Source organism: Podarcis filfolensis (genome assembly GCF_964270895.1).
Source record: "Podarcis filfolensis genome assembly, chromosome: 17".
NCBI classification, from domain to species: Eukaryota; Metazoa; Chordata; class Lepidosauria; order Squamata; family Lacertidae; genus Podarcis; species Podarcis filfolensis.
In genome coordinates, this window is record NC_139621.1 from 2,136,935 (window position 1) to 2,156,815 (window position 19,881).

Below are 19,881 nucleotides of genomic sequence, written 5' to 3' on the forward strand. Positions count from 1 at the left end.
GTCAGTCCTGGTGTGTCTAGGGATATTATCCTCACCCCCCATACAATACAAACACTGACACATGTTCACGAGCATAGGCAGGCACATGCCTTCTGACAGACACATGGTAACATTAAAAAAACGCACACATTGACTCAACCATCAGCAGAGTCTTACTAACAAACCACACACACAAATATCTAAAGCTGCATATTTCACTGATGCATCAACAATATGTGCAACAAAATATAAAAGGCACAAACTGTGCTATTGCCAGGAGAGTCAATGCAAAGACATCTCACTGAATGTACTCCACTGTATATTCCAATAAAGCATCAAAATCTATATCAGTGGTTCTCAAAGGATGTGGCACGTCACACTGGTGTGGTAGGAGAGGATGACAAGTGTGGCAGGGCGATTCAAGGACAAATTGTTTGTTTGTTTGTTTGTCACCCATCTGACTGAGTTGTCTGAACCGTTCTGGGCAGCTTCCAACAAATTAAAACACTGAACACATAGTATCTATATCTATATCTATATCTAATCTATATCTATATCTATATCTATATCTATAGAGAGAGAGAGAGAGAGAATATGGATTGACATTTTTTTCAAAATGAGAGCAAAAGCATGAAGTGATACTGAGGACAATACTAGTTGTGACCCAGAATTGCCGTTTGAAGAGAGGGCTTTGTCTATTCTTCTACAGTTCACCATGACATACTGTTGCAAACAGGAATTTTCAACTCTGACAAATATGAAAGATCAGAAAAGAAAAAGGCTTATTTGTGTTGATGAGGAGATGAGAATTTGTTTGTCTCAAATTAGACCTAATATACGTAAACATATTTACCCAGCAAAAGCAGAGTACCTCCAGAAAAAAGCACTGCTTAAGTGAGAGGCTCCTTTATATACCTTTACCTTATATTATATACCTTTACCTTATATATACCTTTACCTTATTATGTGAATGATTCATGTTCCGACGTAGCTGCGTTGGTTTATACTTTCTAGATGTCCCGTGATCATACAACAAAGTACGGTAGTTGTGTTCTATGTTATAAATCAAGCCCTGCCAGGAGTTTTCCAATGTATTTCCCTTATCAATAAAAAAAAATGGTGCAATGCAAGCAAATTTTATCCTGAAAGTGTGGCCCAGAGAAAACAGTTTGAGAACCACAGACATATATTCAAGGTGCAGAACCAGAAACATAACCACTTGCAATTTATTAAATAATGCACAGATCTGACAGAAACATGGGATACATTTATGGCAGTTGGGCAATTCAACCTCTATTAAATACAGAATACCCAACGCTTAAGGCAGTGCACCTCCAGGTTGCTGGGTGACAAACAATGAGAGAGAGATGCCTCCCTCATGTCCTGTTTATGGACTTCCTAAAGGGGTTGGGCTGGACATGTTAGAAAAAGGATTCTGTACTAGATGGTTTGATCCAACAAGGGCTTTATGCTCCATGCTGAGCTCTGTGACTTACCATTAATAATATTTCACACTGATCAAATACTTTGAGAATTCAAAATGCTTTGCATAGTTTAATGGTTTGATGTGCTCAAAATGCTGCTCAAAAGTTATTCTGATTTCCACCATGCCACAAATGAAACAAGGCCGAGTCTGGCTTCTTGGGTCACTGAACCTCAACTCATGCTTTTCTCTCTCTGTAAAGTCACAGAGCTAAACCACAAGCAATAACTAATGTTTTCATATACCAATAATCCTAGGGGACATCCTTACACTGAACTGAGACAGGCTAGAGAAGGACATTAATTTCTTCGTATCAAACTGCAGGTCAACTGAAATCCCACCAAAACCTTGGGATTAAGCCAAGTTGTTAAAGTCAATATAAACATGTGTGAAAAGAGAGATAGACTCACTAGAGAGATAAGAACCGAACCCCCCCCCCCCCAGGCAGGACCTGCTGCATCTTCCAAAAAGTCACTTTAGACCACCTTTGGTTGCAACTCTTAATTTATACCTCTCTTCCTGCCACCTTCAGCTTGGTGTGTTCAAAAGGAACTCCTTTTGCTTACCCAACAGAATCCTTGTGTTATAATCCACATAAGGCAGCAGCTACAGATCAGGTCACAAGGTGTAGGGGGTGGTCCTTCTCCTCCTTGCTGATCAGGATACAGAACAGGAAGGGCTATTGGTCACTAGCTGTAGGACATTACTGCTTGAGCAGTTTGTGCTGGGGAAGGTTTGCTTCAGTCTAGCATCTTATTAGTTGAGTGAGCACTTGCTAAATTCATCTGACATGATTGAATAGGCTTAACCACTGGCCAAGGAGAACAGCCCCCAAAGAATCACCCACAATCCAGAATTTCCACACCCAGCACGCAAAACACAAAGGCCATGTCATCTGTCACACCCACACTATAAATAGCCCAAAGTTTCTCTCTCTTACAAACACTGCATGCACAATTACTCTCACATTGGCACAGCCTAACAAACTCCTAGTATTTGTCTTAACTATGGAACTAACCCACAAGTTCTGGTCCCAAACCCCTTTCTTTGCTCTAAACTACTAGACCCTGTTTTTCTCCCACAAGAATGAATAGTGTTCATTTGTTTTCACTACTGAAGTGACGATATGTTCTACTTTACAGAGAACAGTCCTTAATTGGAAGGCATCCTCTTTTTGAAGGGCTATTTTAAAGATAAAGACCCATGCAACAGAGAGCACATGGGCAGCAGCAGCCTTAGCAGGCACAGAGGTTACCTGGTTGCAGTGGCCACAGTCTTCTCCAGCAGGGAGGGAGGCATTGTAGGATGGCAGTTCTTTGAGAACAGAGGGCTGGACTAGATGGACCTTTGGTCTTATCCCACACTGCTTCTCTCATGTTCTGATAGTAATTATTTTTACATTTGTATCTATACATAAATATTAGCATATTCATATTTTATTCACATTTGCACTCTCTTTTCTCCTCCATCTGTGGTATCTTTTTGATAATGCAGAAGTGGCTGCCCTATTCACCATAAACTATGACAGACACAGCAAGCAGCAGCAACCAGAGAGCTGGTTCAGACTCAGCTGGGAAACCTGGCCTGCTCCACTTTCGCTTGCAGATGGGCGCTCCCATGACTGAGTGCTCCCGCATGCCGAGTGCTGTGGGTGCCCAGTGTGCACGTGCCATGCTGCAACGTCATGACGTCCCATCGCATTGTGCAGAGCAGCCTTTAACCTAGAGCCTTTTCCTGGAGTTGGGACAGCTGCCCAGGTACTAAAACCAGGTGTGCTCAGAGCAGAGCAGGCCAGCTACAGCTCACAATAACTGCTCGATGTTTGTTGTGATTACAGACTTCAAGCTCTCCTTTGCTGCCAGTTGGTCCACTGCAAAGAAGATAAAGGTTCTGTATCTTGATCTTCAACAGTTCTGTCTCCAGCTCTGAGAGCAGAAATAATGTATTAGGGAGTTGAGTTGCTATCTTTTTTCCCCTGTCAGAGCACCTCTGCCTTTAATGGTTATACAAGAGACAAATTTAGCATGTGAAATTCTTCCCAATATGCAGCTGTTGAAGACATAATGTGGGGGGCCTTCATAGCAGCCTGGCATACAAAAAATTATCAGGAGAAGCTTTTCTCTGCCAGCAAAAACATCTCTGCTATATTTTTGAGTTTTAAAGGTAAAGGTAAAGGTCCATTAGGTCCAGTCGTGCCCGACTCTGGGGTTGCGGCGCTCATCTCCCTTTACTGGCTGAGGGAGCCGGCGTTTGTCTGCAGACAGTTTTTTCGGGTCATGTGGCCAGCATGACTAAGCTGCTTCTGGTGAACCAGAGCAGCGCACGCTGTTTACCTTCCCACCGGAGTGGTCCCTATTTATCTACTTGCACTTTGACGTGCTTTCGAACTGCTAGGTGGGCAGGAGCAGGGACCGAGCAACGGGAGCTCACCCCGTCGCGGGGATTCGAACCGCCGACCTTCTGATTGGAAGCCCTAGGCTCTGTGGTTTAACCCACAGCGCCACCCGCATCCCATTTTTGAATTTTAGGCTACTGTTAAAAAGCTGCAGAAACAAAGTCATTCTTTTAAAAAGTGGGAACCCATCCCCAGGTCTGGAAAAGGAATGGCGACTAAGAGGGATGGGGCAGCTGTTGAGCCTCTGGGAGGCAACATAGTTCAGGAGCTGGCACCTCAGACTTAGAATTCCTGAATTCAAATCCCAGTTCAGTATGGTAGCCTTGGGCACATAGGAGCCAACTCATAGGGGCCGAGGTCCCTTCATCTCCTAATAAAATATATGAGGGAGCCAACCCCACCCCCCAAAGTTGATAGGCAGTGCCATTCAAATGTTGCGTGTGCACCACATCATGTGATTATGTGGGGCAGGACATACCTGGGTCCCCCCAATATTTTATTCAAGTTGGCATCCCTGCTTGGGCAAGTGGCCCCCTTTCTACCTCAGTTCCCATTCCTGTAAAATGGAAATAAGGGTGACATGTTGGGAAAGTTGATGTTATCCACCCTCATGATAAGGCTGGCTATGGGGCTAGAGAAGCAAACCCCCCCATGCCAGCTGTGCCTTCTCACTCTTACGTATTTTGCTCAATAGGCATGCTGCTTCAAAAAGGGGACTTTTCACTTCTCCAGTGTTTTAGACACATGCAATTGATCTTCTGGAGCGCTGATGTCTTTGACCAATTTGCAGGTTGTACACTCTGAGTGACTACTGTTATACACAATTAAATAGCTCTGTGTGTTTGGTAAGCATTTGCTTTAAAAATGTGGTGCCTGCTTGTTTTGTCTTGATGATATTGTTATAGTTAAGAGATAAACAGAAGTAACCACAACCAATGCTCTTAAAATTCACTGTGCCGCACACTCTTAGCCTCAGTTATAACTAAACATACCTTGGAACTTTGCCCCTCCCAATGAAATCGAATACAGCCAAATTGGTGGGCCAGTTTTGGCAAAAGTGTCAACTGAAACTACCAAGCCCTGGGCTGCCTCAGCTGCAATCCTAAACACCTACAGCCAGGGTCCTGCTAGGCAGGAGTGGCCTAGCAGCGGCTTGAAATTACACAAGCTACTGTGTAGAAATATATAAAATAAATAAATAAATAGTCCAGAAGTACCTTAGAGACCAACTAAGTTTGTTCTTGGTATGAGCTTTCGTGTGCATGCACGAAATATCTGGTATCTGAAGAAGTGTGCATGCACACGGAAGCTCATACCAAGAACAAACTTAGTTGGTCTCTAAGGTGCTACTGGACATTTTAAAAAAATAATTATATATATTTCTACTGCGTCAGACCAACACGGCTACCTCCCTGAAGCTACTGTGTATCTTCTTTTAAAGGGGAATAGTTGCCAAAGGGAGTGGGGGGTGAATGTAGGGGGGGCATGCTGGATGGGTGTGTGTGCAGATGGGAAGCAGCACAAGCCTGGACATTACTTCCAACCCACCCAGTGCATACCCTCCAACATTTCTCTGACAAAAATAGTGACGTCCCATTCCATCATGATAATTTTACTATTTATACCACACACATCTTACTAGGTTGCCCCAGTCACTCTGGGCAGCTTCCAACATATATAAAAACATAATAAAACATTAAACATTTTAAAAAAACATTCCTTATACAGGTTTGCCTTCAGACGGCTTGCAGGTTGGATAACTCCATACCCTCCAACATTTCTCTAATGAAAATAGGGACACCCTAAGGAATAGGGACACTTGGAGGGTCTCTGTGTGTGTGCAGATGGGAAGCAGCACAAGCCTGTCTTTCATTGCTTCCAGCCCACCCAGTGCCCCCACCCCATGATATGCAGCATAACCCAGAAGTAACTGTGCTCAGGACCTGGGTGTGCAGGTGCTCCTCTCGCTCATGATTCATAGGGAATGGACCGGCCAGTTGAAAGGTGTGCACCAAAGTCTCACATCCCACTTCCAGCCTGGCAGGCAGCACTTCTTCCCCAGGCTTTAGTCCCTTCCTTGCTAGAGCAGCCTCTCGGCCTGGGCCTGATCTTTAGGCCTGGAACAGCTGCTGTTGCAACTTCCCCCTGCTCTTGCTGGTCCTGGAAACTGCAGTTGCTTCCCAAACTTCTTTGTTTAACACCAACCAACACAGATATAGCAGGAAGTTACTTGCTAATCATTCATGGAGAGTCATCCCAGCACAGCTGCTCCTCACTCTAATTCCACTGCCTTCGTCTCCCCTGCATCAAGGACATGGCTTTGTTGCAGTCTTCAGTTCAGCATGTCCCTTGTAGTGGGGGAGGGGGAGGGGCTTCCAACTGAGACACCCCACCCAAGTGTTCTGTTCCCATCTGGCTGCTTCCTCTTTCAATTTCCTCTTCAGTTCTCCCCCTGCCACCCAATTCCCTTGATTACAAAGTCGTTACACAGCCTAGTTCCTTATACATTCTTCCCAATCATCACCAGGAGTATCATGCAACAGCTGGCTCATTTGACCAGCATCATGAGCCTCCAGAGCCAGCCCAGGACATTTTGGTACTGAGGCCTAAAATCTAAATGGCATCCTCTCTCGTGAACCTCAAGTCAAGCTGTCATGAAGTTCTCATGCATGGTTCCCATTAATTTCATTGGGGAACCTGCGGGATCAGCTCTGCCTTGTCTTCTAGCCCTTAATGACACCCCAAATCACCACCACGCCTGGCCTCATGATGGGGCCACCTCTGCTTAGAGGAGGCCAAGACATCTGAGAGGCACCCTAGGAGTGCCCCCTGCAGGGACTGGAGTAGCCTGTCGAACCAGTAGACACCAAGCACTGTGCCCTGCCAGTGTGCATTCCTGTCATAGCTGAAGAACAAACAACACATCCCCCAGGCAGTTCTTCTCTTCCTGAGTCACTGTGTCCTCCTTGGCAGGACCTGTTCTCAGTGTTTGGCTTGGCCTCCTTTCACACCCTTCAACCATAGGGGCCATAGTCACTACCTCTTGCCACAGAAAAGATGAGAGCCAGTGGCTTTCTCCACTGGTGCCAGCACCACCATCCCCTTATCACTGCCAGCTCTGAAGCTTGCAGAGGACCATTTCCTGGTGGGTTGTGCCTTCCAGAGGTTACATCTCCCTGCCTCTCTCTCTAACACCTTTAATACCATCCAGAATCTGCACCCTGACAGACCTAGATTTGAATTAATGGTAAGGCTGCCTTAGCCCAAGCAGAATCCAATGTGGAAGGGCAACCGCCTCTGGAATGGGATGGGTGAGCAGCAGACACACAGCATAAACTTTGAGCGGCCCCAGAGACCACTCTTCTGGTTGCGCCATGAGCCAGCCTCTAGCTCTCTAGTGCCAGCCCCTAATCTGCAAAACGGGAACAAGAGCAACCTCCTTCCTAGTGACATTGGGAAGATGAATGGGGTGCCAAGTGCTATTCCCTAGTCCCAGGAACAGAACAGGCTAGATAGGCAACAAACCAAATAATGCATTTTAGGTTCCATCTGTGGAATGCAGACAGAATGCAAGGTGTCCCCATATCTTCCAAACTAATCCCAGTGTCTGTTGCAGAGTTCCATTATGCTCACTCCCGCCCCCTCCTGATCGCATCTCAGCGAAGACCCACTTTGTTTCTTCTAACCTGGTGCTGCCCTCTTCCCCCATGACTCATGCCAATATGCTGGGAAGGATAGATACCTCAGGGTGCGCACCGAGATGCAGTACCGCCACATCCAGCGTCCAGGACGGGGGCAGATGCCGAGTCACAGGGAGCAAACTACTTGTGGTGGCATGAGAGGAGTGAAGGCTGTCTTTCCTTGGCTGTGTCAGGATAAATCATTTGCATGCTGCCCCCCCCCCCCATTAAGGTCCCAGCAGGCGCAATGCAACCAAGTTCCAGTCGTTCAGTCCACACCAACGCTCAGAGTCCTTGGCAGTAGAAATCCCCCCCTCAAATTCACTGTGCAGAGCTGAGCTCCCAGAGCCCTTTGCTGCTGCGTTTGAGCTCTCTAGAGCCTCAGCTGTTCCCCCAGATTTCCAGCCGTTTGAGTGAGCGGCGACCAGAGACACCCCACAGCACCTGCTGTCCTGAATGGCGACTCCGCCAGCCGAGGGAGGGAGCTGTGTGCCCCCCCTCCCGCGCCAACACGTACACTCAATGCACGCTCATGCTGCAGCCAAACTCCCCAGGGTCCTGCAACACAGAGCAGACAGCTGGTTTCCAACTGGCTTTTCCTGAATTCCAGCCTTCCTGCAGCAGTTAACAGCATCCATCTCGTGTTCACCTCATACTGAACCAGAGCAAGAAGCCCAGCCAGACTGAACTCTGTAATGCCAACCCTTTTCTTCAGTCAGTGGCTTTAAAAAACAACAACTCAATTTAAATTTTACTGATTTGTGAACATATGATAGCATATGAACATATGATAGATAACATAAACCAAGCTATCTCCAACCCTGCTTGATCTTCTCTACTCTCAATAATTGGCCCCCGTGTTGAGAAAATGGATACGGAGAGGGGGCTCTCAGTATACAAATCTTACAGAAATTATCTCCTGTATTGAAAGTGGGATCAGCTAGGAGAAAAGTAATTGGGGGTGTAGGGTGCTATCCTGCTTCTAGACTCAGGGGCATTATAACTCTCCTGGAGGGAGAGAGAGAGAGAGAGAGAGAGAGAGAGAGAGAGAGAGAGAGAGAATATCTTTATTTGTGTGAGCCACAAGCCACAGCAAAGGAATCATGCTCCTGGAGAACAGTTGCTGGAGAACAAGCGCAGAAGAGGGGTATTGGCTGTGGACTTTCAATGGGCATCTGGCTAGCGCTGTGAGAAACAAGATCTTCTGGATTAGATCTGCCTTTCGTCCGATTCAGCAGGGCTCTTATGTTCTTATGTCTCTGCTACAAAGTCACTACCTGCAAGATGGAGATGGCAATACTGATTGCTAAAGTGGTGCTCAAAGTTTATTAATGGAAGTATGTGAAACACTTTGTGTGATTGATTTTTTTTTTTACTATGAGGGGTGGGAAACCCCTGGCTCATGGAACAATCTTGTCTCATCAAGGACATTTGTTAAATGCCCCATCATCTGACATGACTCCAATGTGGGGCTGTTATAAGAATTCTAAGGTCTCAGATATAGAAGAAATGTTCATATATGTACAATGCATTATTATTATTATTATTATTATTATTATTATTATTATTATTATTATTATCTATGGATCTTGCCATGCCTCTCACACCAATCCTTCATGCCTGAAATGACATGCCGCAAAGTTTTCTTCAATAGACCTGACTGCCTACACATGAACCTCTGAGGGTTTTGTTTCTCTCCCTCTTTTCTGGCTGTGAGCAATTTTGGTTGCTAAATGTGCAAATAGGTCTGAAATGTGGGTGGTGGCTGGTTTAATGGTTTGCAGATGTCAAAAAGGTGCTGCTGCCTCTCTAAAAAGGGGAACAGCTATTGCTATTTCCCCACTTGGTAGGGTGGCCTTGTATCGGGTTCAAAGAAGTGAGAGCAAAGGCCTTGAAGTTGACCACTAATAGTTATCACCTGGACAGGAGACTGAGCAAGCAAATAAGCCACCTAGTCACAGTCTTCCCCGATAAGATGTATTGTATTTCTATTTAAATTAAAATAGTTGTATTATAGTAATTATAGTTGTGATATTTTAATGTGGCAGCACCTGTACTTTGTAACAACTCCCTGCTTGTTGACATCAGGCAGGTGCCTCCCTGTTCTCTTTTCAGTGCCGGCTTTAAACATACAAACATACACCATATACATTTTGTTAAACAAAAGAATCTTTTTACTATAATTTAAATGGAAAATAGAGATAGATATGTAGACAGACTGGCAGAAATAATTACTACAATTTAAATAGCACTGCGATGCATCTCTCCATGCTGGGGAAGACTAGGACCAGGTGCCCTGTAGTCTAGGGCGTTCAGTGTTGATGGGCAACTTCCATGGCCTGGCTCTCCCTTCATATGGATCTTTTTCTTTAAATTGCACAATGCTTCAAAAAAAATGTCTGCAACTACAGGACCAGCCCCTGTAAAGCAGTTCACACTGCCAATGTGCGTCTTCCCCATCCTGAAACCCACCTGACCGTGGTGTAGAGACTGTGCAATACTGTATATCCACACAGATTCCTTATTTACTCCTGAAGTTGTCCTTTGGAAGAAAACAGCTGAGGAATAAACTCTCAGCAAAGCTGGATGCAAAACAGCACCTCTGGTTTACTGATTTGAACTGAATTAATGGTGATTATTTCACCTCAGGAACTCCTGGGAAGTGTAGTTTGGTGAAGGTTGTTAGAGTCTCACATGCAGAATTCACAGCAACCTACAGTTCCCAGGATTCCTTGGAGGAAGTTGTGTCAGTTAAACTGTAGAAGACAGATGCATATTTGTGGTGTAGGTATGCCAGCCATACACTCTTTCCCGCAGAGCTGAGAGTTTATGCTTTCCCTGCTTCCTTGTAAATGTTCCACTCTCTCAGCCTGGGGGCATGCCAGAATGAAAGTGAGCATGGTGTGGGAAATAGTCCAAGTCCCACTTCTGTCATGGATGTGTTGTGGCAAGTCATTATCCCTGCCATTTGGAAAATGGGAATTGAGATAGCTCAGTTGGTAGAGCATGAGGCTCTTGATCTCAGGGTCATGAGTTTGATCCCCACATTGGGTGAGATTCCTGCATTGCAGAGGGTTGGACTAGATGACCCTCGTGGCCCCTTCCAATTCTACAATTCCATGAATCTATGAATCCCCGCTGCTAAAGCAATATGGATCAGGCCCTGTAAAATAGATACCCCGCTAGTCCTTATACTTCAACTTAGGTCCATGTAATAGAAATCACCGCGTATTTCCCCGCTACTCATCCTCGCCTCCATTTCCTTCCTATGTCTGTTGTTTCCTGGGAAATATTTTAGAGTGCAACCCTCTTGTCATACCTGTTCTTTGTAAACTCCATTTACATAGATACAATGATAGTAGTAGTAATCATAAAGATAGAAGCGAGCTGCTCTTGAGCTCCTTGGAGTAAGTGCAGAATCCAATCCCCCTGGTCTTTGACCCCTGAGATGTGTGTTTTCAAGACCTACTCTCTTCCTGTGACTGTAATTTGTTTTAACTTTTTAAACTCCGGGTTTTAATTTTTTAAAAAATAGTTATAACCTGCCCTGGGATCCATTGGTGAAGGATAAATTTAGCAACAAATAACAATGATAAAAATATCCACTCAATTAGTCAATCAATCAAACAAACATGGGCAACTGATTGGGCTTCTGTATTAAGCACATGCATATCAAAACTGTAGCTGAATATGCAGATGTGGAAGTCAGTGTATGAACTGACTTTCTATTGCCTTTAGAGCTCCACTGAAAGAGCTGGTGATGACCTCTAGAGGCCTAAAAGAGGGTGATGGACTGGGACCTGGCAGGCCTGGGTTCAAATCCCCACTCAGCCATTAAACCCACCAGGTGACTTTGGGCCAGCTACTGCCTCTCAGATTAACTTAACTCACAGGGTTGCTGTGAGGGGGAAATAGGGGTAGGTGGGAGAACCACTGACGCCATCTTGAGCTCTTTGGAGGAAAGGCGGGATATAGAGGTAGGAACAATAGAGCAACAAACAAACCAATCAATCAATCAATCAATCAATCAATCAATCATTGTGTGTGTCCAGCAGCATACATAAGAAATTACCTCCACTACTATGAAATAATTGTCTGGATTGTTTTAAACGGAATAATTTTATTTGACTTTAATTTTAGAATTTAATGTTTCGATTGATTGATTTTATTACATGTGCTGATGTTTTAATTGTGCAGATCTGCAGAATCACCCTGGGATCCCTTTGGCAAAGGGCAGTTCAGAATTCATAGAAATTAATTAAATTGATTAATAAATAATACCATCAATACATCTAAACTAAATTGGGAATATGCCCTTAAGCTTGCCTAGTCAAATCCATACGGTGAGCATTTTAAAATATTATCTAACACATGTCCTGTTGCTCCGCTGTGACCTCCCTGCCAATTTAGATACAGTGACTGAACTGGAGGCTCCTCGACTGACTTCAGGTCCAGTGTTGGACCATTTTGATCGGATACTCCCTGCTGATGTGGATAGATTCCTCCAAGCTGGTAGGCCCACCACCTGCCTCCTTGACCCGTGCCCGTCTTGGCTGATTAGGGTGTGTCCAGATGTTGCGCGGACCCCCCTGGTTGAAATTATCAATTTGTCCCTTGACACGGGGACATTCCCAGGGGAACTGAAGGAAGCAGTGGTGTGTCCACTCTTAAAGAAAACTTCATTAGATCCCTTAGACCTATCCATTTACCGCCCAGTTTCAAATCTTCCATACCTGGGTAAGGTAATTGAGAGAGCGGTTGCTGAACAGCTTGGTAGGTTTCTGGAGGAAACATCGGCATTAGATCCATTTCAGTCCGGTTTCCGTCCTGGTTTTGGGACGGAGGTGGCTCTAGTTGCCCTAACAGATGATCTCTGTAGACAACTGGATCGAGGCGGGTCAGGACTGCTGATCCTTTTAGATTTGTCAGCAGCCTTTGACATGGTTGATCATGATCTTCTGGACGACCGCCTCACAGACGTGGGGATACAGGGCATAGCCCGTAACTGGTTGTGCTCTTTTATCTCTGGTCGGGGACAGAGGGTGGCACTAGGGAGGGAAATGTCGTCGCGCCACTCCTTGGTGTGTGGAGTGCCGCAGGGCGCAATTCTCTCCCCGATGCTTTTTAACATCTTTATGCGCCCCCTTGCCTAGATTGTCTGGAGTTTTGGGCTGGGTTGTCACCAATATGCTGATGACACTCAGCTCTATCTGCTGATGGATGGCCACACCGACTCGGCCCTGAACACACTGACCAGACGCTTGGAAGCTGTGGCTGGATGGTTTCGTGGGAGCCGATTGAAACTAAATCCTTCGAAGACAGAGGTCCTATGGCTAGGTTGGGATGGCATGGGGATGAAGGACCAACTCCCTTCTCTTGCGGGGGCCCAATTAGTGCCATTGCCTTCCGTTAAGAGTTTAGGTGTAATCCTTGACGCCTCCCTTTCCATGGAGGCGCAAGTTACAGCAACAGCCAAGGTGACATTTTTCCACCTTCGCCACATCAAGCAGTTGGTCCCTTACCTTTCCCGCCCCGACCTGGCGACAGTGATCCATGCGACGGTCACCTCCAGGCTTGACTACTGTAATTCGCTCTACGTGGGGCTGCCCTTGAAGCTGTCCCAGAAACTCCAGCGGGTGCAGAATGCTGCAGCGAGGCTCCTCACGGGGTCTCTGCCATGGGAGCATATTCACCCAGTGCTTTTCCAGCTGCACTGGCTCCCGGTGGAGTACAGGGTCAGATTTAAGGTGCTGCTTTTGACCTTTAAAGCCCTTCAGGGCCTGGGACCCTCGTACCTACGGAACCGCCTCTCCCGATATGCCCCACGGAGACCCTCAAGGTCCATAAATAACAACACCCTAGTGGTCCCGGGCCCTAAGGAAGTCAGATTAGCCTCAACCAGAGCCAGGGCCTTTTCAGTGATGGCTCCGGCTTGGTGGAACGCTCTGCCTCATGAGACCAGGGCCCTGCAGGATCTGATTTCTTTCCGCAGGGCCTGTAAGACAGAGTTGTTCCGCCTGGCCTTTGGCTTGGAGCCAATTTGATTCCCTCCCTCCCTCCCTCTCTTTCTTTTTTCTTTTCCTTCTCCTGCGATGAGGTTACATTTTAATATTTTAATGTTCCATTATTTTAATGTTGTATTTTATTTTTGTTTTTAAGTTGTAATCATTCATCTTGTTTTTATTATTGCTTGTAAGCCGCTCTGAGCCCGGCCTTGGCTGGGGAGGGCGGGGTATAAATAAAAAATTACTATTACTATTACTATTATTATTATTATTATTATTATTATTATTATTAACACACCCCAAGCTATTGGGTCTGGGAAGGCTACAAATGTAAACAATTAAATTAAGGTGCAATTTAGACTGGACGTCTCTTTCATTTGGACCCAGTCACAAAATAACTGCCTTAATTCAGCTGTAAATATCATGTATGTGTTTAAATACCCACTTTTCTTAGCAAAAGACACTGAAGCTGAGGCTTAATTCTTTGCAAAATGCCAAGTGTTTGATCAAGAAAAGCAATTCTTTAACTGTATGGGTATTGCTGCCAGGTGCTACCAGGCAAGCATAATTTTGTACCTGGTTTCTGTATCCAAGTATAAAATGCCAAGTGAGAAGCAGCCCTCAAAGCAGTGCGGGGGCAGCTGCCTCCATATGTGCTGGCAAAGACTGGGCATGGGTGTCGGCAAGTCTAGCATTGCAAACCCACCTTCAAGTGGCATGGCTGCCCATACAGAAAGAAAGGCTCTACACACAGGGGTCCTGTGTGCTGCCCCGCTCCCTCCAACCTCGGCAGGCAGGCAGAGGATCCCTGCAGACGCACAGAGCCGGCTGCTCCCTTCTGCAGTCACAGGGCAGCGTTGCTTGGCAACAGCAGAGCTGCATCCACCACCCCCCCCCCCGGTCTTTTTATAACCAGGGCTGTGGGAAGTGGGTCAAAATGGGAGAGCCAAAGGGCAGCCCCTGAAATGCCAGCTGAGGAGTGGGGCTAGATCAGGGCAATCAACCTCCCCCTTTCACCCTGCCCTGCGTCTGCCCACCTGCAGCATGGAATTCAAGAGCAGGAAGAAGATGCTAACCCTCCCCAGCTCCAGTCAGATCTTCATTGCATTGTTACAGTATATTGTAACCTGTCATGGGAAGGCAAACTATAAATCCATTAAAAATAAAAATAATAACAGAATTATCACCGTCTCACTGAGGGGTGAACGAGAATTGATGGTGCCACACACATTGGTAGAGGACCTGGGTCTGCTCCAGTCACAGCAGGAGCTGTGGGCACCTCCTTTAGACATGACAAAAACGAGGATAGCCCTCCCGATGTCCCCAGAAGCACGTGTGGTTTATTTCCTTCAAAGTAACCAATGCTTGCCTTTGACTCACTTCTCATGTTTTCTTTTAAGAAAACAAATCATGAGCTCAGGTTTAGATGACACCACAAGTCAGGCCATGGAGCAGCAACAGCACAGGAGCACTGAGGGAACTGTTGAGCTATGTGCAACAGCATGCTGCTCATTCACATTAAAACCGCTGTTTATTTCAAACTGAAATATCATGTGATGGACAAATTGGGTGCTCACTAATGGTTCCTAATCTTCCTGGAAAAAGTGACAGGTGGGGCCTGGGGCCATTGCTGTTTGTCTTTATAAATGACTTGGATGCAGGAATTGAGGGGATGGTCATCAAATTTGCTAATGACGCCAAACTGGGAGGGGTAGCGAATGCTACAAAATGCAGAATCGGGATTCCAGAACTGATTGAAGAACTGGGCCCAAACTAACACAATGAATTTCAAGAGGGACAAATGTAAGGTTCTTCACATAGGAAGGAATAACCAGCTGCACAAATATAAGATGGGGGGCACCTGGCTTGCCAGTAGTACATGTGAAAAGTATCTAGGGGTCTTGGTGGACCACAAGCTGAACATGAGTCGAAAGTGTGATGCAGCAACAAAAAAGATAATGCTATTCTAGGCTTCATCAAGAGAAGCCTAGTTTCCAGATCAAGGGAATTAATAGTCCTGCTCTATCAGTGGCGTGCTGTGAAATTTTCCATAGGGGAACAGTTAGGATCGGAGGCACCAGCTTGTAAGGTGATGGGGTGGGGCGTGACACAGGTGTGATGTTGCATGTGGGAGCATCATGCCTCCCTCCCCAAGCCAGGCAGCAGCTTTCCAGGCTTTGGGAAGGAGGTGCCAGGGGAACATTTAGGGGACTAGCCTCGTCTCCCTAGTCCACGGACCACACGCCACTGCACTCTCTTCTGCCTTGGTCAGAACACACCTGGAGTCCTGTGTCCAGTTCTGGGCAGTGCAATTTAAGGAGGATATTGGCAAGATGGAACATGTGCAGAGAAGGGCAACCAGGATGATCTAGGGTCTGGAAACCAAGCCTTATGAGGAATGGTTGAGGGAGTTGGGAATGTTTAACCTAGCAAAGAGGAGACTAGGAGGAGATATAACAGCCATCTTCAAATATCTTAAAGGCTGTCACACAAGAGGGAAGAAGCTTGTTTTCTCCTGCTCTGGAGGGTAGGACTCAAGGCAATGGCTTCAAGTTACAAGAAAGGAGATTCCGACTAAACATCAGGAAGAACTTTCCAGCAGTAAGAGCTGTTTGACAGTGGAACAGACTCCCACAGGAGGTTGTTGACTTCCCTTCCTTGGAGGTGTTTAAGCAGAGGTTGGGTGGCCACCTGTCATGGATGCTTGAGTTGAGATTCCTGCATTGCAGGGGGCTGAACTAGATGACCCTGGGGGTCCCTTCCAACTCTATGATAATCACAGTTTATTTTAAACAGATCTCATGTGATGTGTGAACTGGGTCTGTGTTTCAGGATGAAGAACACTAGAGCTGAAATCAATTTGCTCCCAACATTCCTCTATATATTATCCTCTGTGAATTTCAATCCTGCATATTCAAAGGATAGTCTCTGAATATTTGATTTGTGGACTTGGCTGTCTATGCTATTTTATTTCAATATTTAATATTTGGCAGTTCATATTTTAATAAAATTTGTTAGTTGACATATAATAGTACTTTGTATCTGAGAAACGACAGCTGAAGAGATTTCATATTTGATGGCTAGTGAAAACAAAACAATGTCAAGTGATGCCAAAAAGTATAAAGCATTTGATTTCAAATATTCTCAACTGAAATCAGAACGGCAAATTATTAATACCTGTGTATATTTGTATTTCTGCTCTCTCTCTCTCTCTCTGTGTGTGTACCTATTTTGGAGTCCAAAGTTCTGGGTTGCACAGTTATTTAAACACAGTGATTTCCAACTCTGAGAACAGCATAAGGGAGCCCTGGCACAAGCTCCTCCCTCAACCAACTCTCTCTTCCAATTTTCTAGAAGCAGAATTAGAGGGGCCAAACCTGCCACTTCTTTAGAATCAGTAACCCTCTGGGTGACACACTTTAACTTGGTAGAAAAGGTAGGGGTTCAACTTGATGACCCACTGAGCAACATCCAACTCATGTGTTACTTTGCACTTAATAAGAGCAAAATCCAACAGAGTGAATACACTGAATCCTGGGGCAGAGAGAAGAAGTCCTGAGTCTGTGTCTCCATGATTGAACCACAAGCTCACTGCCCAACATTGTGAACAAAAGCCAGGATTCAAAAGTCCAATTTCCAGCCCCACCCCACCCGAGAAAAAGCTCAGTCTCTGCTCACCCCAACCCCACTCCTTAGCACCCGCATTTGCCCACCTCTCCCTGAAACCACACTGGCCTTGCCTTAACCACTAGAGAAGGGCGGTGGACGGCCATGCAATTCCCAAAGTGCCCCCAAGTAGGAGGAAGGCAGATCAGAACTCAAATTTTGCTGCCATCTAGTGTTAAGCCTGCAAAGATGCAACCTGAATGCTGGCTAAGTTTAAGATATGTACAATTAAACAATAATAACAATGAACAGGCAGCTTGGTGTCTCATCCAGATGCAGTAGTGACCAAATCTAAAGAAGAGAACACAGTCAGCTGTTAACACAGAATTTCCAGTGAGTTAAGTTCTCAAACTGTTGTGAGGAAATATTTACAAGAACTGGAGCAAAGCTGCCAGTTTTCATCTTCCCAGCAGGGCAACCTGTGCTGTTGCCAAGAGCTGCTCAACAGACAGACGTCTAATAGGTACAGCTTTGCCAGGCATATTGAGACAGTGGTGCAGAAAGTTGCAACTGTTAGAATTCAGGACGTCAAGCAGCTCTTAATGGCACAGAAGCCTGGCCATAGAAAGAAATATTGCAACCCCAGCTGCAGGCTTCACAAAGTCAGGAAAGCGGATGGGCCCCTGTCCCCTGACACACAAGAAGTGGAGCTGGAGGGGGTTGGGGTTGCCGGCTTCTCCAAGGGAACAGTCACACGTGTATGTGGTGCTGTATGCAGCTTTAAACCTGGGGAGAGACTTAAGAAAAAGAGATGCTGGAGGATGTGTGTGTAGAATTCCTGCACCTTCCAACTTTCTGTAGAATCTCAGCTGGGGGAGGTTTTCTCCTGGCAAGCTGCATCTACGCAAACTCTGGTTCTGCGCCATTCCTGAAGCAATACAGGAGCCCCGTCCTTACTGACATCTCTTCGTGGCTGGGACTGGAAGAAGACTGGGTCTAGGGGTGGGGGCTGCAAGCACTTAAACATGCACAAATGGCAATTAAAAAGTAAAAAACAATGGTGTGGGAGAGGAGTGTTTCTCCACTGGAACTGGGTTGAGAGGCACGATGGAGGGCTGCCTGGCTGCAGCCCCATGACCACAGATGCTTCTGCATAGGGTGGATTGCTAGGGAAGCCATGAATCCCATCTCCCCAGTTTACTTCATCTCCTTCCAACCAATGTAAAATTGACTGGTGGGTAGTGAATGTCAAATGGGAGACAACCCTTTCGCAAACCTGCTTACCTCTCCCTTTCCTTTGATATCTGATCCCAGGAGATTTCTGCCAGCCAAACAATCCACCATCCAGACTTGCTTGGACAAAGTCTGAAAAATGTCTCAGCTCCAAAAACTTACCATGTGCTTACCAACGGTAAACTGTGGAAGTGGCTCAGCAGCAAAGGACCCCTGGGTGGGAGGTAAGCACACACCCCTAGAGATATTTCACTTTGCAGAGCTCAAGGCATCAACCATTTCTCTTCCACCCCACACACTGCCTCCTACAGAGCAAAGTGTATTTCAGGGCTCAACTGCTGGGAGAACAAAAGCAACACAGGAACATACCAAGGGTGTGTGGCAATCCAGCTCCACCTTGCCCATGCAGCTGCTGCTTTGCCTGCCGAATCTCTGCCTCACAGTAAAACCCAATTTCATACAAAGGCATTTCATGGCATGAGATCTTGGCCTGGGACTGAACTCATAATTGGCTCTTTGGCATCAGCCTGTCATTCTTCTTCCAGAATGCTCCAATCTAAAATTCAGACAGATTTGAATCCACCAATGAAGTTGGTCTGGAGGACCAAGAGTTCAGGACATGCTCTGTGGCCCTGGGCAATCTCTCTGAGGATTCAGAGCTGGTTCAGATGGGGATCTCACTTGCTCATCCAAGTGGCCTGTCTGAATGAGTGGAGTACAGCCCATTGAGGATGCTCCCAGCTGCAGCTTCGGTGAGCAGGGATATCCATGTCACTTGTGCACCCCACTCTCAAAACCTGCTGCTGCTGTGTCCCTAAGGTAGCCCCCACCTGGTGCCCTATGGATGTTCCTAGATAGGGGTCTGCCAAGAGTGCAAACATTGCTAATTATAACTGTACAGCATGCAGTCAATGAGATCCAGCAACAGCCAGCTGAGGGAAACCATCATAAGTAACCAAGATGTATTAAACTTACACCTACCTTAGACCAATCTCTGGTGTATGAAGGTTTAATCTGCATTTAACATTCTGACATGACACATTAGTCTTTGCATCTCCCTGTCACATGCTATAGGCTGAGGATATGATAAGGATTACAATGAAATGGGCAGGGCGGGGGGAACCAGCACCGCACCCCCTAAGCATATTTGGCTGTGTCCTGTTGTCAGCAGAATTCGCCACTGGAAAAGACATTTTACTGAATTATGCGTTTTAGATAATGAGCTAGATAAGTCAACAGTTACTGGCCACTTGTCTTGATTGAAAGTTGCTCCCCGTTGCATGCTTTTTCTTATACTGAAATGGTGCAATATTTTTGGCCAATTCTGAGGCTTCTCTCTTGTGGATGCAGTTCATATGGAATAGCCAACTCCTCTTCCCACATGCCCGCAACAAATGAGAAATGAAAGTCACATTTATGTGGCAAAAAACTTATCGTGCAGAAAAGCCGTAAGGAAGTATTTTTGAATCCCTGGTCTAAATGAATGCAATGACTGTACCT

At 45.9% G+C, this 19,881-nt stretch overlaps 1 protein-coding gene across 10 annotated transcripts in view; it reads right to left on the bottom strand.

The window, feature by feature from the left end:
• IQSEC2 (IQ motif and Sec7 domain ArfGEF 2) overlaps window positions 1–19,881 on the bottom strand; it is a 158,125-nt gene that overhangs the window by 48,110 nt on the left and 90,134 nt on the right. Inside the window, exon 1 of one of the 10 annotated variants that reach the window (XM_083592101.1) lies at window positions 6,088–6,113. The exons of 8 other annotated variants lie outside the window; for them this stretch is intronic. In XM_083592101.1, coding sequence (XP_083448227.1) covers window positions 6,088–6,098 — 11 coding nt within the window. In that variant the 5' untranslated portion in view covers window positions 6,099–6,113. Of the gene's footprint in view, window positions 1–5,800; window positions 5,845–6,087; window positions 6,114–19,881 lie in introns of those variants that run through there. One more of the 10 variants, XM_083592100.1, reaches the window with a different exon arrangement.